The sequence below is a fragment of the Neoarius graeffei genome, chromosome 4 (genome assembly GCF_027579695.1).
Source record: "Neoarius graeffei isolate fNeoGra1 chromosome 4, fNeoGra1.pri, whole genome shotgun sequence".
In the NCBI taxonomy this organism is placed as follows: domain Eukaryota; kingdom Metazoa; phylum Chordata; class Actinopteri; order Siluriformes; family Ariidae; genus Neoarius; species Neoarius graeffei.
This window is the reverse complement of record NC_083572.1, coordinates 50,531,520-50,554,968: the sequence shown is the minus strand read 5'-3', so window position 1 is coordinate 50,554,968 and position 23,449 is coordinate 50,531,520. Positions and strand designations below refer to the sequence as shown.

The window sequence follows — 23,449 nt, the reverse complement described above, 5'->3', positions numbered from 1 at the left end:
GAGAATCCTTGCAATATTCCCATACTATTTTCTCTCTGATTGATAAAATTATAGTGTTCTCCTGATTCAGTGCCTTAATCTGACATGCTATCTGCTATTTGAGCTCAATCTGATCCTTTTGTAGAACATGTAATTGATTCTGATCTCTGCAGAGAATTAAAGTGGCTGGTTTGCCAGACTCCAGGGCTGTCTATGTTGGAGGTGTGGGCTACAGCCAACTGATGGGAACATGAAGGTAGGCCCAATGACTTTACCCAAGGTAAAAGTTATTCAGTTCCTTCTCTCTGCATTATGCAGTGTTCTAGGGTTCAGCAGAACCTTCCCCCGCCCCCGTCAACCCTGCTAGTTCAGAAATGGCAGAACTGAGAGTGATGCTGCTGAAGCAGCAGGAACAGATTAACCCGCTAACTATTAGTTTGACCGCTCTACAGGGGCTAGCATGCCATGAAAGGCCCAGCCATCCTTCCTCTGTTATTTGTAGGTGATGTCAGGAACCCGGTCACTATGCTAGAGAGTGTGACAATGAGCAAGTTGTCTCTGTGCCAAACCCGGCTCCCCAAACCCAAGGCCAGGCTAACTCCATCTCTGTTTCTCAGATGACAGGAAACTAACTCACTCTAATGTGCAGAGCCACATGTTGGGAAGGGGTATCATTGGCTCCTAGGACCAGAACCCAGCAAGCCATGTTGTAGTATCCCTGGTAGGACAGTGCCCTAAGGTGGCTGTTAGAATAGGGGATGTAGCTGTTAATTGTTTGTCAGATACAGGGTCCATGATGTCAATTATGGTGGAACATTTCTTTTTGCAGCATTTTCATGACAACCTTCAGCTTTGTCTCTGTGCTCACAGGGGCTGAACAAGAACAGGGGGTCACTGCTGCTAAAATATGAGCCTGTGTTTTCTGCTTTTGAGGGTGACCTTGGTTGTACCAATCTTCTGTCTTATAACATTTAATTGCTAGGTAATAAGCCTGTTAGACAGGGGTATAGGCGTTTTTATCCTCCCCCTGACTATGATGCTGTGAAGGCCCACCTATGGCAACTACTAGATAATCAGATTTTTCAGGAACGTAGTAGTTCTTATGCATCTCTCATTGTCCTGGTGTTAATTTTTTTTTGTTTTGTTTTTGTGTGGTTTTTTTGTATTTTAAATCTGCAGTACACCGATAACAAATTGGGGGGGGGGGGGGGGGGGGGCGTTATAACGTAACCAGCAGAGTTACTGCCTTTTTGCTTGCAAATTTGTTCCTCTACAGCTGCCATAGCTCGATTCCTGCTTTGCCACATCCCCAAGTAGTTCCCTAGTGGCTACGCTTTCATTAGCTGTAGTGCTGCTTCCTATGAAATAGTCTGATCAGGTAGGCTAAGGAGAGCCCTGGGTTTCCGTGTTCTCTCCAAACTCCTGATATTTTTGGTACTATCCACTGTGAAGGTGTGCTATCATTTATCAAATGCTTCCGGGTAGTAAGATGGTTGACTACCGAAGGTCTTGGTTGGAAGATGCTGCGTGAGCACCCACTGCCATTGGTAACAGGGTGATTGGGAGATGCCAGGGAGCCCTTTCCCATTCTTGTTGACTCTGAGATACCTAGAGAAAGATTTGCCACTGCTGCTTTGCTGCCTGTAAATTTAGTATAATTTTAGCTTTTGCCTTGTGCATTTTTGTTTTTATTTATTTATCTTTATTTATTTATTTTTGACATAGCCTAAGCATACGCTTGGCCTGAATCTAGTGTGCCTTTTAATTTGTTTCATTGGTTTGTTCCTTCCTTGCTGTGGTGTTAAGGCAACAGGTGTGATATTGGCTGCCCCAGTATTCGGCCCCTATTGTGAAATACAGAGCTGTTCTATGGGGCAGGCTGCCAGACCCGAGCTCTCTTCTTTGCGCACCGCACACAGTATTTGTAGTGGTAACATGCACCTTACTGTTTGCTGTGATCACTTTTGGCAGTATCTGTGTATGAGTGTGTATATAAGTACCAGAATCAACAGCACGGGTGGTGTCATTCTCCCTTCTTTTCCAAAACAGGTAACCTCTCCCCAATAGCCGATCTATTTAACCCCTTGTTATTGATTGAAGATTGGTATTCCTGGGTGCAGCCATTACCTCTCCCTCTCACCGTATGGTTCCTTAAATTGTGGTCTGATGTGTTTTTTATTTTACTGTGAAACTAATACAATGCAGATTGCATTTTAACTGAATTATTTAAAAATACAGTTTATTTTTGTATTGAAATACCATGTCTCTGTCATTACTAACTTATCAGTATGTGAGAGCCCTCTTGTCTTAAGTAAGGTGTTGGAGGTTAGCTGAACACACAGTATATATTGAGGTGAAAAGCCCCAGGTGGCATAGTTGAGCACTTTAGAGCCAAGACCTTTCTTCTTTGGCCACATATGGGCAATTTAGAGTATCCAGTTGACCTAACCTGCATGTCTTTGGATTGTGGGAAGAAACTGGAGCACTCAGAGGAAACCCACACAGGTATGAGAACATGCAAACTCCACACAGAAAGACCCCCAGTCAGCCAGTAAATTCAAACCCAGAACTAGAGGTCTGCGCGGGTCAGATTTTTCGGTCCCGCTCCCGCCCGCGCCCGCATTGTGCAGTCACGCTCCCGCCCGGGCCCGCAAAGAATTATGATTTTCAGTCCCGCTCCCGCCCGTGCCTGCCATATTTTGTCCCGCTCCCGCCCGCAAATCCCGCATGATGCAGACGTTCGCGTTATTTCTCAGGAAAGTTCTTGTCTTGACACAGCGTGATGGTGCCCCGCCCCCTACTTTGAGTGAATTTGAGCATAAATATCTACAGCTCACGTTCACGTTTGTTATTATTTACCTTGTTTCTGAATTCAGCATGTAGTGTCTCTAATAATAATAATTAGTGCTGTCAAGTGATTAAAATATTTAATCGCGAATCGCACATTTTTATCACATGAGAAACCATTGTAATTCTCTGATCAGCATAAAAAAGTGAATGGGCTTGCTTTGTACCAATGGTGTTTTTTTTTTTATTGCAAAGCAGAGCTAGCAAGAGAAGTGAACTTCACTCTTCTTCCACTTCACTCAGTGAAGTGATTTACTGCTTGAGTTAGTCTACAACTTTAATCAGAGAGATACTGTAGGTTACACAGTGACAGTAGGCTTGACATGCTTGATTATAATATAAAGTACACTATTATATTAACTTTAAGTTGTTCGTTGATAAATATTGCATTGAATCTGATCTTTACTGTTTCTTCTCACTTAACACATTTCATACTTTTACACTTTTTCTGCCTGTTGATGCGTCGCACTGTCCAATCAGAGGCGGCCAAATTTGCATATTACAGGAAGGATTTCTGGGATAGCATTGAGTTTACAGACGCTGTCTTCTTAAAACTGAATAAATATTTAAAAAGAGCCAAATGAGCCAGTCTTTTGAACGGCTCTTTTCAAAGAACGGATCACAAAGATGCGGATCCCATCAAAGAGCCATAAATCCCATCTCTACTAGTTTCAAAAGCTTATGAAAAACCTACATCATGTCACAGAGCGTTAATCTCGCGATAAAAAAATTATCGCCGTTAAAATTGAGTCAAGTTAACGCGATAATAACGCGACATTTTTACAGCACTAATAATAATAATAATAATAATAATAATAATAATAATAATAATAAAAGACAGGCGAGCACGTAATTCCAAGTGGAAATTTGGTATATTTATTGTTCAGCCATACAAAACATTAGGCTAACCCAGTTTACATTTGTTAAGCATTTCTAACTAGAATATCCTATAGAATACCCTATAAGCATAGCATATATAAATGTTATAACAAAACACAGTCCTAGCCTACAACAACAAAAAATCGACAGTATAGGCTACTGTAGCCATTATAGGGCTATGGTTGCACATTTCTAAAACTATTTGGGCTTGAGCCTCCGTGCAAGTGTTAAACTCAATATAACATAGCTGACCTTGTTTGAATATGAATAAGAAAAACGAGAAAATCAAACGCAGGTAAACGAAACAACTAAGCCTATTGCTTAGGATATCGGGTTCTTTGAACAGCTATGGAGAAACAGCAAATTGTTCACTGTTGAGGGCTTCAACATACTGCGCCTTTCCTCCAGTATGCGACCACATATGCTGAACGCGCGCTCGGATGGTGCACTGGAACCTGGAATGGCCAGTACATGCCGTGCCAGTTTGGCAAGTGTGGGAAAGTCATAGCAGTGATTTTTCCACCACAGCAGGATATCTTTAGATTGGTGTGATTCGGATCCAATGAGTTTCACTTTCAGATAATCATCAATCTCGGAGTTTGCAGACTTCGATTCAGCACCCGTAGCACCGACATCCTCCCATTCCTCAAACTCACGAAAAGTGACCTTTTTAGGTGGAGGTGGCTCCGCGCTTTCATCAGTTTGGACATCAAACCCCAACTCCTCGGTCATCTCTTTCACAGCTTCCATCACGTATTGTCTTTCATTCGCACTGATCATCCTAAGATGACGCAGCTTTAGAGTAAGGAAAGTTGCTACTTTATACAGCATGTCAATTCCATTTGGGACAAGGTGACTTGGTGACAGCAGTGTGTCTAGGCGTTGCGCACACGCAGATGCGATGACAGGTCTGATGTACCTGATTTATGGCCGTTGTATATCAGAACCTTTTGGCACTTATCACAGCAAGCAAAGGGCAGCTGATTTCCATCCGCGTCGTACACGAGTGAGAACGACTTCCAAATGTCCGATTTCAGGACTCTTGACTTTTTAACGGTAAATGTACCTCTTTTTAAACCAGCACTTACTTTTGAAGCACTGTGAGATTTAGTAAAGGAGCTCTGCTCTTCTGCCATGATCAGAGATCTCAAACATGGAAGAGGAAAAGAATCGAGAAACGAATGAGAGATATTTATCCTCTCCTGGATCAGAATCAGAATTCTGATGACCAGCTCATCTAAGGTGTCATTGAGGCATCATGTTAGTGTGGGTCACTGGAGGCTGGCTGTGAACGGCGAGTCATTAGAGTGATCAAAGGATTTCCCGTTAGGGTGATCAATGGCAAATTTAAGATGCCATTCCTCACTCAATCTGGCAATCTGACTCTCTCTGCAAACTTAGGCATCTTAAAATGTTTTTATTAATGCCAAATAAAATATCCAGCACAAATTATATATGATAGACATAAATTAATAATTTATAAATTTTATTTCAAACACGTTTTTAGTTAGCGGGACTGCAGCCTATCACCACTCCCGCCCGCGCCACATATGTGCACTCCCGCTCCCGCCCGTACGCGCATATGTGCGCTTCCGGTCCCGCCCGCACCTGCAATGAGCTTTCAAAATTTGTCCCGCGCCGCACTGCTTTGCGGCGAGTCCCGCGGGACTCCCGCGGGAGTGCAGGGCTCTACCCAGAACCTTCTTGCTGTGAGGTGATGGTGCTAACTACTGCTCAACTGTGCCACCCTCAGACCCCGTCCACACGTAGCCAGGTATCTGCTAAATCGAAGATATTTTTCTACGTTTTGGCCTGTCATCCACATGAAAACACATCAAAAACGAATATTTAAAAAAACTCCGGGCAAACTGAAGATTTTTGAAAACTCCGTGTATGCCTTTTCGTGTAGACAGAGATAACCGGAGTTTTGCGTTTTAGAACGCCACAATCTGCGCCAAAAAAATGACAACAAATCTGCCCTTATGTCAAACGTACAACCTTTGTTTACTGCAGAAGCCAGATTAAGCATGGACAAAGAGTAATGGATCGGAGTAGTGCCTTGAAAGCGTTAATTATTGTGCAGGTGCTATTTACATGTTTAATTTTAGAAGCCCAACTACTGACAAGATTCCCAATCAACGTTTTCTTGCGTCTTTTGAAGTTTATACTCCAAAATTGTGTTTAGAAGCAATTCTGTCTCCGAGTCTGTCCAGACGAACGAGCTTGGCGCCATGTTTTATGTTTAGGCGGAAGTGACGCCAACAGAGGGCTATTCTGATGTGATTAGGGGGTAGGATTTGGGGAAATAATGCCATCTACAGGTTTGGAATGCTTATGAATGTGATTGAAAACGCAGATGTTCGGTTATGTGTGGAAGGGATTTTTTTCGAAGACGAGGTGGTGTGGATAAAACATTTTTATAAACGGAGGGGGGGAAAATGTTCGGTTTTAAAAATACCCGGCTACATGTGTACATGGCCTCAAATGGGCATCATAGTCTAGTCGTGATTTCATGAACCCGGAAATGTTGAGTACCCTAAAGTTTTATTGCAGAAATATCATCTATAGGCCTAATGGATAGAATTTAGCTTGGTTGCCCAAAGTTGCACTTTGAGCAATTTGCATAATTTGCATAAATAGGCGATTAAACTGAGATTATTACAGGTGAATAGGCTAAAAAAAAAAAAACAGATATCACCATCAAACTTTCTCAGTTGATTACTTATGCTAACATGAGAAAAAAATGTATTGCATGTTTTTGTAATTTAATGTTTAAATATGCAAATGAGGCCATAAACCATCAAATATGCGCTCATTTGCATACACACAAAATCATATTCATTGATGAAGCCCGAGTCAAAATAATTTTACTTAGGGTAAAAATGTATACTTGGGGGTATGATTTGGTGAAAAACGTTTAAGGAATCTGATCAGGTGGCAGTGTTTGGACTACTGTATGGACAAATTAAGGAGTGTTCCATGCAGAACAAGTATCCAGCATGCACAAACACACCCAAACTAACCCAAAAGAACAATAACACAATAACTATGTACATGAACTGCAAATGTGCAAACAAACTGTAAAATAACTATATATAGTATGCATGAACAACCACACCATCCCACTTAATAGCCTTCACCATCTTCATAATTTGTTTCTTCATTCCCTTCAGTCTCATCTTCATCTGTATGAACTGTGAATGGGTTGCAGCAGCCGACCTCATCCCCTTCACACTTGCAGTAGTCAGTGCAACTGATACTTGCAGCATGGCAGCTACAGTTTCCTTTACTACAGGCCTTCAATGTGCTGCAGCTACAGCTGGTGACATCAAGCAGCTGTACTGGAGCCACTGCCTGGATGGCAAGAGCAGGCATGATAACCCTTCCACCAACCTCCCATCCAAACTTAGTGATGTCTCTTGCTTCTACAGGTGGCTCTCTCTGACCTGCAGCCTTCCACAACATGACCTGAAGATGAGCACGCAGTATGTGTAGCATCAGGTTGGCATCAGTAGGAGGAAGCTTTTTAAGTTTAGGAGGCTTTTTGCTGCGACTGTAAATCTGGTAACGAGTGCTATTCATCGACTTGGCCTTCTTCTGCCCATACAGTGCGACAAAGAACTCAGTCCCAACATCTTTTAGGGCACTGTGAGTAGCATCAGGTTCACCAAGCACTGTATTGAGACCAGGGATAGAATTCCCTAGGAGTACTTTCAGGGCAGATGTCTTGCCCTTTCCACAGGGATAGGAAGCAGTGTCGCATCCCGATAGTGCATGCATCCCCAGGAGACCTTGACACCTGTCACCCAATTCTCTGACAGTGGCATTTATATCCAGGATGGTGCCATTCCAATTCTCCATCTGCACTGTTGATTTGACATTGGCCTTCCAAGCCCAGTACACCAACAGAACAAATACATCAGTGTCATCACTCAGGATACGTATTATTGGAGCCCCTGCTTCAGCTGCATGGAGCATGTAGCTAACTAGGGTGATGTCAGCCTCTTCATGCTTCACAATGCAGTCTGTGTCGTTCACAAACAAGATGTTATTAGTGGTGAGGTCAAAAGTGCACAGAAGGCGTGATAGGTGTTATACCAACAAAATATGACCTTGCATCAGGGAAGTTAAAGATACTGCATGAATGACATTCATATTATCCATACAAGCAAATGATAAACAATTGCTTGCACTTTAATGAAACACTTACAGTATCCACTACAGTATATCTGGTAAGGCATTAATTTCGATTTTCCAACATACTGTAGATTCTTTACACTTAGATTACTTTATCCAGTCCAGATGGAATTGTCGATGTTAGGGGTATAGTCATTCACCATGGGAGAGAAAAGTGATCAAGTAGAGAGTCAAGTAGCAAGTGAATGTGTCAGTGTCTGGACTAAATATTTTACTGTCAAGTAAAAGCTAATTATGTAATACCATAGAACAATAACTAAGTAAAAGCTAAATGTGTAATACCATAGCAGAAAATCAGGATTGAGAGTCTGGAGAGGTCAGTGAAATGAGACTTTTATTCTCTTTCTCAGCCCAGTCTCGGTTTTTAACATTTAATTAATGTCCTGAATTTGACAAGTCAGAGCTTTATTTTCCACTAGCAAGATCTAGGTGGATGCATGTGTATGGATGCTTATGATGACTGACACAAGCACAGAATGTAGGCTGTGGTAAAAAGTGTAGTTGGTGAACTGTGTTCTTCATAGATGTCTGGGAAAGTGGAGCTGAATTGTCAGAATCCTTTTTCTGGCGACTTTCGGCAGTTCTCTTGGTCTGACTTAGCCTTTATGGCTGTCTACTACTACTACTACTACTACTACTACTGTCTACTAGATTCCTCAAAAGGTTTTCACCAACTCAGACCCCCCAAGTACACATATTTACCCTTAGAAACCTTTTTTGACCCTGGCTTTATCAAACGAATTTAGTTTTGTTTGTATGCTAATTAGGACGAGCCCACCAGTGAATCAAAGGGCCCTGGTGGGCAATGCTTGGAACCAGTCCCCTGCCGACCAACTGTTGCTCCCTATTATCATCATTCTCAACAACCGGCATCACCATCTTCAGGCACTCGTCAACTCGGGGGCGGACAGGAACCTGATCTGCTTTGCCACCGCCAAGGATCTCAGAATCCCGTTACTTGCCCTCGAGGTCCCTCTCACCGTCCTGACACTCAATGGCACTGGCTTGGCCACCATCACTCACCCCACCACTCTGCTCACCCTAAGGATTTCAGGCAATCACTCTGAAACTATACAACTTCACATCATGAACAACCCTCACGTTCCCATTATTCTTGGATTACCCTGGTTGATGCAGCACAACCCCCACTTAAACTGGATTGACCACACCATTTTAGGCTGGAGTCCTTCCTGCCTGGCCTCCTGCCTGAACTCCGCTCTGCCTCCTGCCAAACCACCTCAGCTAGTGAGTTTCCCGACCTTTCTCATGTGCCTCTGGAATATCTGGATCTCAAGCCTGTCTTCAGTAAGACCCAAGCAGTGTCCCTTCCCCCTCATAGGCCCTATGACTGTGGTATCGACCTCCTGCCAGGGACAGCGTCACCCAAAGGACATCTCTACTCTCTTTCCCCTGCCGAGAGACAAGCCATGAAGAAATACATCACTGAGTCTCTGGCAGCTGGGATCATCTGCCCTTCCTCCTCCCCAGCAGGGGTGGGATTCTTCTTTGTGGAGAAGAAAGACAAGTCACTCCGCCCCTGCATTGACTATCAAGGTCTCAATGTCATCACAGTCAAGAACTGCTACCCACTACCGCTCATGACTACAGCCTTTGTACTACTCCAGGGAGCTGAGGTGTTCACTAAATTGGACTTGCGTAACGCCTATCACCTAGTCAGGATCAGGGAAGGGGACGAGTGGAAGATGGCCTTCAACACCACAGGCCACTATGAGTACCCTTTTTAAAAAAAAAAAAGATTTTTTTGGCCTTTTTTCACCTTTATTGGATAGGACAGTGTAGAGACAGGAAATGAGCGGGAGAGAGAGACGGGGAGGGATCGGGAAATGACCTCGGGTTGGAATCGAACCCAGGTCCCCAGATTTATGGTATGGCGCCTTATCCACCTGACCCACGATGCCCCAACCCACTATGAGTACCTTGTAGTCCCTTTCAGCCTGACTAACGCGCCTGCAGTATTCCAGGCGCTGGTTAATGATGTTCTGAGGGACTTTCTTAACACCTTTTGTCTTTCTTTACCTGGACGATATCTTGACTTTCTCTCGTTCCCTGGAGGAACATCGGGGTCACGTCCAACAGGTTCTTCAATGCCTGCTAGAGAATAAGCTGTTTGTTAAGGCTGTCTCGTTCCTGGGGTTCATCATTTCACCAGCCAAGATCCAGATGGACCCCTCAAGCTGGAGGCAGTCGCTGACTGGCCCACCCCATCTTTGAGACGAGAGCTCCAGCGCTTCCTGGGGTTCACCAACTTTTACAGGCATTTCATCCACAACTTCAGCATGGTGGCTGGACCTCTCTCAGCCCTGACCTCGACCAAGACCAAGTTCAAGTGGGGGGAGGAAGCAGAGAAAGCCTTTTCCAGTCTCGAGCACAGGTTTACTGTAAAGTTAACTACTGGCCATGAAACTAGCCTTGGAGGAGCGGAGGCACTGGCTCGAGGGGTCTGACTTCCCATTTCTAGTCTGGACCGACCATAAAAACCTGGAATACCTCAAGTCTGCCAAATGTCTCAACTCCCGTCAAGCCTGTTGGTGTCTCTTCTTTTCCCGATTCAACTTCACGCTCTCCTACCGCCCAGGCTCCAAGAACGGCAAACCCGATGCCTTGTCCAGGATGTCCTCTTCCCACCAAGAGGAGTCCAAGCCACCTGAGACTATCCTTCCTCCACGCTGCCTGGTGGGAGCCACTATTCTAGAAGTTGAGACGCTCTTGCAGAAGGCCCTGGAGCAGGACCCCGGTGAAGGTAATTCCAAGAATATTCCTTATAACCATCTGTTTGTTCCCGGTCATGTGCAAACTCAGGTGCTGCAGTGGGGTCATGGTTCCAAGTTGGCCTGTCATCCGGGAGCCGCCCGAACCCTGGTTCTCATCCAGCAGCGCTTTTGGTGGCCATCCATCAAGGAGGACATCCAGGAGTTCGTGGCAGCCTGCGACACATGCTCCCAGAACAAGACAGCCAATCAACCCTCTGCTGGCTTACTAAGACACCTTCCTACTCCACATCGCCCTTAGTCTCGCATCGCCCTGGACTTCATCACCGGACTCCCCAACTCAGGTGGCAATACATGCATCCTCACTGTCATTGACCATTTTTCTAAGACCGTCCATTTCATTCCTCTGCCCAAGCTCCCCTCAGCCAAAGAGACCGCAGAACTACTCATCCACCACATTTTCCGCCTACATGGTCTGCCTACCAACATAGTTTCTGACCGGGGTCCTCAGTTCACTGCACAGTTCTGGAGAGCCTTCTGCAAACTCATCAGGGCTACCTGTAGTCTCCTCAGGCTTCCACCCACAGACCAACGACCAGGCAGAATGGGCTAACCAGGCTTTGGAGGTTGCACTCAGGGGCATGGCATCCAGGGATGCCAGTTCTTAGAGCAAGTACCTACCTTGGATCGAATATGCACAACATTCCTTTCCTCTGCCACAGGTATCTCTCCATTCCAGTGCTCACTAGGGTACTAACCACCACTGTTCCCCAGCCAGGAGGAGGAGGTCGCCATACCATCAGCCCAGGCCTTTATACACCACTGCAGGAGAACGTGGGCATTGGCCCAGAGAAGACTAATTTGCTCCGCACTTGCATCCAAGAAGCAGGCCAACAAGCGTTGCTCCAAGGCACCCACCTACTGAGTGGGTCAACAAGTTATGCTCTCCACACGCCACCTGCCACTTAAGGACGTCTCTCACAAGCTGGCACCCAGGTTCTTTGGACCCTTCCTCATCAAGAAGGTAATCAATCCTTGTTCCATTAGACTGGCATTACCACTCACCATGCGTCATGTTCACCCCACCTTTCATGTATCACAGCTTAAACCTCTGGTCTTTAGTTCTTTGCTCCCACCCTCCAAACCCCCTCTTCCTCCCAGGCTCATCAATGGCGGCAAGGCCTACACAGTCAAGAAACTGCTGAAGGTGTGGTGGCGAGGCAGAGGACTCCAGTACCTGGTGGACTGGGAGGGTTACGGTCCCAAGGAGAGAAGTTTGGTCCCTGCCAGGTTCATACTGGATCCAACACTTATCACGGAGTTCCACCGGCAACACCCTGACACTCTCCCTAAAGCACCTGAAGGCACTCATTGGGGGGTGGGGGGGTTACTGTCATGATCCGCCCCAGACTTCCACTCCAGAGACTTGCTGCCTCCCAGTTCAGCGTAATCCGGATCCGGGACGGGACTTCCATCTTGCTGGCATTCACTTCCTGGTCTGCTCTGCTGTGTATAAATGGGCCATTCTCAGAAGGGGACTTTGCCAGAACGTCTTGTCTGTTTCTCATGTTGTCTCTGTGCCATTTTTTGCTTCCTGATTTTTGCTCTCTGTTTGCCTAGTCTTAGCCACAGTTTTTTGTATTCACGTTTTTTTTTCTTGTTTTTTGCACTATGGTTGTTGTCTGAACTATTTTTCAACCTTGTTGTCTGGATTATTTTTGCTATTTTTGTTTGACTTTAATTAAATCATTTTTATTCATTGGATTTTCTGGTTTGTGTTCTGCTATTGGATCCTAACTCACCACATCTCGCCACCCTTAACACATTCCAGGTGACTACTTCATGAAGCTAGTTAAGATCTCATCTCATTATCTGTAGCTGCTTTATCCTGTTCTACAGGGTCGCAGGCAAGCTGGAGCCTATCCCAGCTGACTATGGGCAAAAGGCGGGGTACACCCTGGACAAGTCGCCAGGTCATCACAGGTCTGACACATAGACACAGACAACCATTCACATTCACACCTACGGTCAATTTAGAGTCACCAGTTAACCTAACCTGCATGTCTTTGGACTGTGGGGGAAACCGGAGCACCCGGAGAGAACCCACGCGGACACGGGGAGAACATGCAAACTCCGCACAGAAAGGCCCTCGCCGGCCACGGGGCTCGAACCCAGACCTTCTTGCTGTGAGGCGACAGCGCTAACCACTACACCACCGTGCTGCCCGCTGGTTAAGATAATGCCAATAATGTGCAAAGCATCATCAAGGTAAACAGCTACTTTGAAGAATCTAAAATATGAAACATAGTATTTTTAACACTTTGTTTGTTTGTTTACCACATAATTCCATCTTTGCTCCATATGTTATTTCATAGTTTTTATGTCTTCAGTATTGTTGTACAATGTAAAAACAAATAGTCAAAATACGGAAAAACCTATGAATGAGTAGGTGTTCAAACTTTTGACAGGTACTGTACATGTATACTGTGTGTGTCTCATATATTAAAAATAGTGATTCAAATAAGTATTTTAAATATATGAATAACTATAATTTTAAAGTCTATGGAAAACGATCAACTCAGTTACTTTGTATTAAATTACAGGGTTGACGGTTACGGAGTTGATTATTTCTGGTCTTTGTTCTCCTGTGATCAAGAACACAGGAGCATGTTACATAGGTGTTGTGAAGCTTTACATGCATTTAAATAAATAAAACTTAAAATAAACTTTGAAATACTTTATAAAACATTATACATGTACAACCTTTATTTACTGCATGCATGTATCAAGAATAAGTAGCAAATAATAAAACTGTACTTCAATTAAATACTGGAAGATATAATTTGTTGCCCATTACCCTAATGGCATACATAACCTAACATTTTCATTGATTTTACTAATTCCATAGTATTATCATCAAATTAAGATTGAATAGCAGATACCATAAAGGTAACAGGGTTGATGAAAATGGGTCCTTTGTATCTTTTTACACTGTATAAAAACATACATATGCATGCACAGACATTATGAAAACCTGTTATTTACTATATATGTATAAATAATACCACTATTAAAACATTGCTCATTTACAGCAAGCATTTTAGAGTTAGATGATTTATAAATACAGAATTTTTTTAATGATTGTTATGCTGAATCACATAAATTTGAGAGAAAAAAGGATGGTGACAAAGAATGTGTTTAAAGGAGATACAATGAAAAATCACTTACTGAAGTCATAGCTCTAAGCGTCAAAGTTCCAAGGCTTTTGAAAAACTGAAATGATTTCTGCAGAGGCAGCAATAAGGAGCATCACACAAGGTGCACAGTAAAGTGAAGATGTGAGAGACAGCAGTTTTAAGTAAATGTAAAGAGGAGGGGTAATAAAGATTTAATGTTGGGCTGGCCTATGTGCCAGAGATGTAACAAGATTATGGGTTCTGAAGACTAACCGCAATTTCAAGTAATGAATTGATGGCAAAGAATCTTGGAATCTTTTTACTGAAGTACTGTCAAAGCTAAATGTATTTAGAGCCTAAGTGAACACTATGTTGTATTCTTGATGGGATAATAAAGTGACCCATGACAGCATTTCATGTTTTACTCATTACAACAATATACATATGGAACAGATGACATTTCATATGACCTCTCATTTATATGAGTCAACGCATGTAGAAAACCGTAATTATTTCTCATCCATTTTTTCTGCTCTGTATTTTCCTTCTTGTAACCCTCACTTGCTTAATAAAGATGCACTCTTCTGATCCATTCGATGCATAAATTAAAAATGCAGTCATATTGTCATATGTGCTAGGCATGTTAGACTGCTTACTCACACAAGAAATACATTTTTAAAAATATCTCTCCACAGAAAATTCACACATCACTTACTCAGTAGTATCTACTCAAACTTGTGCAGATACTGCAAAGATGAAGCTAAAATTTCTGCTGGAGTTGCAAGTTAAATATGTTGGGATCCTAGCAGTTTGTAGCATCATAATATACAAACCACTTATGGCCCAACTTTTACATTTACAGTACCAGTCAAAAGGATGGACACAGCTTCTAATTCAATGTGCTTTCTTGATTTTTATTAATTAAAAGACGCTTCATGTCTTCAAGTAATGATGGATGTTGTTTCTCGTTACTTAGTTGAGTGGTTTTTGATGATAATAATATAGATTACTGCAGTTGTGGAAAAGGGCTATTTACTGTATTTTTATTACAAGTATTTACTATTTACTGTTTGATCTCAAACACATTAAGGAGGCAATAATTTGCACTAAATAACTTTTGACGAAGCACACCTGTTAATTGAAAAGCATTCCAGGTGACTACCTCATGAAGCTGGTTAAAATAATGCCAATAGTGTACAAAGCATCATCATGGTAAATGCTGGCTACTTTGAAGAATGTAAAATGTGAAACATTTTGTTTTTAGCACTTTTTTGTTTACCACATAATTCCATATGTGTTCCATGTTATTTCATGGTTTTGCTTTCTTCAGTATTGTTCTACAATGTAGAAAATAGTCAAGATACAGTAAAACTTATGAATGAGTAGGTGTGTCCAAACTTTTAGTATTGTACATTAAAAAGCAAATCCATTTCTTTCCAGCACCCTCCCAGGCACATATTTATTTAAACCTATAGGGGAAACTGCCCTAGAGGTCTAATGCAAACAGGATGTCCTTGAGAACCGGACACTCCACCCCTGGACAAAACATGAAGCTTTCACTGAGCATTGTTTTGTCATTCTGGTCATAATGACATAGTAACTCAGTTTCAATTATTTATTTAAGAGGTGACCTGAGAGCCCCTTTTGATTTGCTAACTCTGAGTATCACCTTCATATGATACTTTTCTTATGCATGCAGATCATTTGATTGGTAGTAGTGCCTGAAGGCATGGCATTAGAATATTTATGTTCATTTACATAAACAATATTGTGTAAGTATTACATCAACTGTATAATATTCTCTTTCTTATCTATCTATCTATCTATCTATCTATCTACAGGTCCACATTTCATTATCATTCACAGTGATGGGGAATTGTTGATAAAACATATTGTAGCATTGGCTCTGTTCATGACTCAAACCCATCCAGGAAGCAAGGAAAATGAAGAGGGAAGGTAAAGAGAATGTGCTGAGCGTGGGTTGACCCTTTGGAAGATACCTGAGAAAATGTGGAATGACAGTTTAGACCCAATTAGCCTGGTGCACCACAGTCTGTGTGGAGGATCATGAAGGAACAATGGACTCTGCCTGGCACTTGCACTGCTTTGCTTTCCACCCCCCTGACCTCCATTCTTCTGTGTCAAGCTCTTTTCACACCTACTTCTCTCACTCTCTCATGTTAACTCTTTGTTTTATTACCCCTCCACCGCAATGGGCTTACCTCTTCCCAATCAGTGATGAGTGAGGACAGCTGATCCAATTCTGTCCTCTTCATCCTGCACTTGGCCAGTGATTTGGTCCTTTCAGCCAGAGCTACATCCTCTTCACAGGCTATCTGACTTGGAGAGTCTGACTTGGACAGGCTGTGAGAAAGCTTCATATGCCCACATGACTGCCTCCTGGCCTGGGTTGAAGGTTCAGGTGAGTGACTGGATTCAACTTCATCTTGGTCCAGCGCAGTGAATGTAACATTGAAATCTGTGTCCAAACGTAAAGAGGACATCCCTGGAAAGAGTCCTGGTATGTCTCTGGAACAGCAATAGAGGAGTTTACTCAGAGACCCCTGCTGTAGGGATAACTAGACAGATAGACCAGTATTATCTGACATCAGAGACACCATGAAACCTTGCTTCCCCCTTGCTGTGTTCTTGCATGTTGTCTTTGCATTGTTGTTATGAATTTGAAATGGGGAGCATGAGGTTGCCTTGTCTGCCTCTGTTCTCAGGGCCCACCCACAGTTTCTGTGTTCTTGCCCTCCCCACAGTGAGAAGCTCCAAAAAGTTTTTAAACAGCCATTTCCTTCCTTCCTTTCTCTCTCTCGTTTGTCTTTTGCCAGTTTCTATTCCCCCTCCCCTTTTGTTTTAACCAAAAAGTATGGTCTCATAAAACACCACAAATTCAACTTCGTATTTAACCATTCAGCAAAAAATGCAGTATTTGACATGTGATTTTTAAGAAAGCCTGTAAAAGATAAAACAGATAGTTAGTGGCATGTGTGCTCAAATTATAGTTTAAAATTATAATACAACCTGCATTTGTTACATGCTTCACATGTTCTCCCGTTTTGGTTCAGGCAATCTGATTTCCTCCCAAAAACCTGTGGGTGGATCAGTTCCTTAAAATTACCCTGCACTAAAACATCTTGTTTCTATTCTTGCATTGCCTCCAGTATTTCCAGATCTACTGCAACCCAAAACAGGATAAAGAGGTTGTTGAAGATGAATGAATGAATGAATGAATGAATGAATGAATACTAGTGGATCTCAAAAAATAGAATTGTGAAAGTTGTTTTTCATAATTTAATTCAAAAAAAGGTTCATTTTCATATATTCTGTATTCATTACACAGAGTGAAATATTTCAATCCTTTTTGTTTGAATTTTGATGATTATAGCTTATAGCTCATGAAAATCAGAAATCCAGCATCTCAAATTATTAGAATATTTCCTAAGATCAATCAAAAAAGGATTTACAATACAGAAACGTCCAAATTCTGAAAAACATGTTCATTTATACACTCAGTACTTGGTTGGGGCTCCTTTACCATGAATTACTGCGTCAATGCAGCGTGGTGTGGAGGTGATCAGCCTGTGGCACTGCTGAGGTGGTATTGAAGCCCAGGCTGTTTGATAGTGGCCTTCAGCTCATCTGTATTTTTGGGTCAGCTGTTTCTCATCTTCCTCTTGACAATACCCCATAGATTCTCTGTGGGCTTTAGGTCAGGCGAGTTGGCTGGCCAATCAAACACAGTATTATCATGATCTACAAACCATTTGGTAGTAGTTTTGGCACTGTTGGCAGGTGCTAAGTCCTGCATGAAAAAGAAATCAGCATCTCCATAAAGCATGACAACAGATGGAAGCATGACATGCTCTAAAATCTCCTAGTAGACGGCTGCATTGAATTTGGACTTGATAAAACACAGTGGCCCAACGCCAGTAGATGACATGGAACCCCAAATCATCACAGACTGTGGAAACTTCACACTGGACTTCAAATACCTTGGATTCTGTGCCTCTCCACTCTTCCTCCAGACTCTAGGACCTTGATTTCCAAATTAACTGCAAAATTTACTTTCATCTGAAAAGAAGACTTTGGACCACTGAGCAACATTCCAGTTCTTTCTCTCCTTAGCCCAGGTAAGATGCTTCTTATGTTGTCTCTGGTTCAGGAGTGGCTTGATACTTGGAATGCGATAGTTGTAGTCCCTTTCCTGAAGACATCTGTGTGTGGTGGCACTAAAATGCACTGACAACCAGCCTCAGTCCACTCCTTGTAAAGCTCTCCCAAGTTCCTGAAGCGACTTTTCTTGATAATCCTCTCAAGGCTGTGGTCATCCCTGTTGCTTGTACACCTTTTCCAGCCAGCCTTTTCAGCAATGACCTGTGGCTTACCCTCCTTGTGGAAGGTGTCAGTGATTGTCTTCTGGACAACTGTCAAGTCAGTAGTCTTCCCCATGATTGTGGTTGCATGTACTGAATTAGACCGAGACATACACAGTATTTATACTGTTTGAATAGTAATTTACATCAAAATCAAATATTCTAATATTTTGAGATGCTGGATTTCTGATTTTCATGAGCTATAAGCCATAATCATCAAAATTAAAACAAAAACAGGCTTGAAATATTTAACTTGACATGTAATGAATAAAAATATATATGAAAGATTACTTTTTTGAATTAAATTACAAAAAAATTAACTTTTTCATGATATTCTAATTTTTTGAGATGCACTAGTATATCCTATGAAAAAAATCCACAGGTTGGTGCTCAAAGAAATAAGAAAGCAAACAGAAATAAACACAAAAATAAAATGTTGTTTGCCCTACCTTGGTACACACTTGTGGTGTTCTTGGTAGGTGATGCTGTGATGAGATTGCCTTGTCTCCTTTAACTGAGAGTAGACTTACTATGTTTCCAGGGATCATAAATCCTGGTTTTATTGTTACTGACAGTCTGGAAAACCAGGCACTATGAGTCTGTGAATCTACATTGAATGTGTAAGTGCAAGAGATTTGCAACTTTTCTAAAAATGAACATTGTAATTTCATGTAGTGAATATTAATTCTGTGCCAAATATATTTGACAATTATAAAATATGCAAGCTAAATAGGTTATAACAATCTTTAAAAAATGTTGCAAAATACAAATGATAATTAAATCAAACAGCATTTCTTTTGCTTCTGGTAAATGGGTGAACAATGAAGTCGCAGAGGTAAAAAAAAAATTAATTTGTGATTATTGAGGATCATAATTTTATTATTAGTGAGCTAAAAGTTCCATGATTTTAACTTGTCATGAGTGCCTCAATAACCTGCTTAATTTTTTTTTTTTTTGCTTTTGTAGAATGGAAACTGGATTACAATGCAATAGATACAGCCAACAATGCTAAAGAAAGACCTGACAAATTTCTATTCGCAGTCATTTCTGTACCATTTCTATATCTCGTACAGTGGTGCTTGAAAGTTTGTGAACCCTTTAGAATTTTCTATATTTCTGCATAAATATGACCTGAAACACCATCAGATTTTCACGCAAGTCCTAAAAGTAGATAAAGAGAACCCAGTTAAACAAAGGAGACAAAAATATTATACTTGGTCATTTATTTATTGAGGAAAATGATCCAATATTACATATGTGAGTGGCAAAGGTATGTGAACCTCTAGTTAATTTAAAGGTGAAATTAGAGTCAGGTGTTTTCAATCAATGGGATGACAATCAGGTGTGAGTGGGCACCCTGTTTTATTTAAAGAACAGGGATCTATCAAAGTCTGATCTTCACAACACATGTTTGTGGAAGTGTATCATGGCATGAACAAAGGAGATTTCTGAGGACCTCAGAAAAAGCATTGTTGATGCTCATCAGGCTGGAAAAGGTTACAAAATCATCTGTAAAGAGTTTGGACTCCACCAATCCACAGTCAGACAGATTGTGTACAAATAGAGGAAATTCAAGACCATTGTTGCCCTCCCCAGGAGTGGTCGACCAACAAATCACTCCAAGAGCAAGGCATGTAATAGTCGGCGAGGTCACAAAGGACCCCAGGGTAACTTCTAAGCAACTGAAGGCCTCTCTCACATTGGCTAATGTTCATGAGTCCACCATCAGGAGAACACTGAACAACAATAGTGTGCATGGCAGGGTTGCAAGGAGAAAGCCACTGCTCTCCAAAAAGAATATTGCTGCTTGTCTGCAGTTTGCTAAAGATCACGTGGACAAGCCAGAAGGCTATTGGAAAAATGTTTTGTGGACGGATGAGACCAAAATAGAACTTTTTGGTTTAAATGAGAAGCATTATGTTTGGAGAAAGGAAAACACTACATTCCAGCATAAGAACCTTATCCCATCTGTGAAACATGGTGGTGGTAGTATTGTGGTTTGGGCCTGTTTTGCTGCATCTGGACCAGGACGGCTTGCCATCACTGATGGAACAATGAATTCTGAATTATACCAGCAAATTCTAAAGGAAAATGTCAGGACATCTGTCCATGAACTGAATTTCGAGAGAAGGTGGGTCATGCAGCAAGACAACGACCTTAAGCACACACGTTGTTCTACCAAAGAATGGTTAAAGAAGAATAAAGTTAATGTTTTGGAATGGCCAAGTCAAAGTCCTGACCTTAATCCAATCGAAATGTTGTGGAAGGACCTGAAGCGCGCAGTTCATGTGAGGAAACACACCAACATCCCAGAGTTGAAGCTGTTCTGTATGGAGGAATGGGCTAAAATTCCTCCAAGCCAGTGTGCAGGACTAATCAACAGTTACCAGAAACGTTTAGTTGCAGTTATTGCTGCACAAGGGGGTCACACCAGACACTGAAAGCAAAGGTTCACATACTTTTGCCACTCACAGATGTGTAATATTGGATAATTTTCCTCAATAAATAAATGACCAAGTATAATATTGTTCTCATTTGTTGAACTGGGTTCTCTTTATCTACTTTTAGGACTTGTGTGAAAATCTGATGATGTTTTAGGTCATATTGGTAGGACAGTTTTCATATTAGGACGGTACCATTGATATATTGGGGGTATATATTGGGATTTTAGAGACACATTCAAGGCAACATCTCTTCCCAGAACGTCCATGCTTATTTCAGCAGGACAATGCCAGGCCTCGTTCTGCACAGGCTACAACAGCATGGCTTCACAGACACAGAGGGCATGTGCTTGACTGGCCTGCTCCAGTCCAGATCTGTCTCCTATTGAGAATGTATGGTGCATCATGAAAAAGAGAATCAGACAACGGCGACCACAGACTGTTGAGCACCTGAAGTCTTGTATCAAGCAAGAATGGACAAAAATTCCAATTGCAAAACTGCAACAATTAGTATCATCAGATCCCATACAATTAAAAAGTGTTTTTAAAAGGAAAGGTGATGTAACACAATGGTAATGCCTCTGTCCCAAATTTTTTTTTGAATGTGTTGCAGAGATCAAATTCTAACTTCATTTATATTTACAAAATACAATTAAGTTGGTCAGTAAAACTATTGAAAATCTTTTCTTTGTACGTTTGTCAGTTAAAAAAAGGTTCATGTGAATTAACAAATCACAGATTTTTGTTTTTAATGCATTTTGGAAAATATCCCAACTTTTCTGGAAATGGGGTTAATACATGATCACACAAACTACAATGTAAACAATAAACTAAATATCAATGCATAAACTACAAAATGACTGACACAAGCATTTTGTTTAAAAGAAAAATATCCTCCAAAATTTGTTGAAACAGTTTACCTCCTCATACAAAATAAGTATACAGCACAGTATATTTTGATTTTCTTTTTTTTTTTAACACTGAATGATTTGTTACAACATTACAGTTTGCTTGTTTGGTTTAATTTGAAAATGTTTATGGAGGTATGGCCCTAGATTTAGAGCTCTAGATCACCAACAGAGGGCAGGCTACTGAATATACTTCCTTGTGTTCTTCTTACAGCTTTTAAAACCGTGAAATAAAACTTCTACATGTGATGTCAGTATCAATGTCTTGCCATAACATTTAATTAGACTAGGATTTCAGCATTATCTTTAAGTTACTTACAGTAACAATCATTCATTTTACAGTGCAGAGAGGGAGTATACTAATAATGCAAGCTTCAATAAGAGTCTCTTGCTTTTAATGAGGATGGCTCATGTGGATAGCCCCAAGGCTGTTGTGGATGCTCCCACTTTGATACCCTGAAGATTGCACTTACCTAAAACAGTGGATATCTTGGACACTGGCTATATGAAGCTAAAAACTTTCTGTAATCATAAAATGCTCATAAAATGCATCAGATGCTCCTACTAAATATCCTGTCAAGATCCTATAAGTACTATTTGACTTAATGAGGACCTCATAAGTCCTCTTGAGGACTTATAATCTCATTATTCATTGTCACATGAAAGATTTTGATTCCAGGTCCTCTTGAGGTTTCTTCCTCATGTACTCTCAGGAAATTTTTCCTTAGTAAGGATCTAAATCTACATCAATATTTCTTTAAAGCTGCTTTATGACTTTGACATGTCTATCAAAGGGCTACTGTATGTAAATAAAATTGAATCGAACAATACCGTGAACAGATTCCCTAATAATAAAGTAGGCTATTCATCATAAAATACTAGTTATATTACACGTATTCTTAGCACTTAGCACATATTAACTCATGAAAACTGCAAAGGCTATGGTCAGCAGCAAACAGGAACTGGCAAATCCCCCCAAAACTTTTAAAGTCTGGAATATAGGAGCACTTTGGCTTCCTGTAATGTTCTGATTCTGATAGTCATTGAGTGGTGGACAAAAACATTACAGAGTGGCAAATATGAGTACAGTACACCAGCACTTGCACCACAATCATGTCTGATGACCCTTCTGTTTCGGTCTCTAAAACTAGATGAAACCATGAAGCAACACGCGTGCGCACACGCACACACCATTACTGTGTAACATGGAATTCTAAAACATATCTAAGACCCCAGAGAGGCCCCAGCTGTGTGACACTGCAGCCCAACTAACAGCAGAATGCAAAATAAAAAGCCTAGTGTTTTTTGAACTGTTGCTCATGTAGTATCAAAGGGCAGTGTAACACACTTTGAGGAACGCACGCTATCTAATGGCTAATGGTACTGTGATTGACAAGGGAGAGAGTAATGCCATCCCTCCCACTCAGACAGCAGAGCTAATTTTGCTCCCTTGGCTCCTGACAATCTAAAGTTGAGCGAGCTAATTAATTGAAAATGGAAACCTAAGCCGGGCGGCATGGTGGTATAGTGGCACTGTTCAAGCCCAGTGGCCGGCAAGGGCCTTTCTGTGTGGAGTTTGCATGTTCTCCCCGTGTCTGCATGGGTTTCCTCTGGGTGCTCCGGTTTCCCCCACAGTCCAAAGACATGCAGGTTAGGTTAATTGGTGGCTCTAAATTGACTGTGAGTGTGAATGGTTGTCTTTGTGTCAGCCCTGCGATAACCTGGCGACTTGTCCAGGGTGTACCCTGCCTCTCGCCCATAGTCAGCTGGGATAGGCTCCAGCTTGCCTGTGACCCTGTAGAACAGGATAAGCAGCTACAGATGATGGATGGAAACATAAATGTGGAAGACAGGGAGCAATGGAGATGAAAGATCCGCTGTGGCGACCCCAATCGGGAGCAGCCAGAAGAA

At 41.8% G+C, this 23,449-nt stretch overlaps 1 protein-coding gene across 3 annotated transcripts in view; it reads right to left on the bottom strand.

Moving 5' to 3' along the window:
* The window catches only part of anks1ab (ankyrin repeat and sterile alpha motif domain containing 1Ab), a 119,047-nt gene extending 102,554 nt beyond the window's left edge, over positions 1–16,493 (bottom strand). For all 3 annotated transcript variants that reach the window (XM_060919322.1, XM_060919324.1, XM_060919323.1), the window contains exon 1: positions 16,030–16,493. In XM_060919322.1, the coding sequence (XP_060775305.1) occupies positions 16,030–16,311 (282 nt within the window). In that variant the 5' untranslated portion in view covers positions 16,312–16,493. The remainder of the gene's footprint in view (positions 1–16,029) is intronic.
* Positions 16,494–23,449: the final 6,956 nt, after the last annotated feature.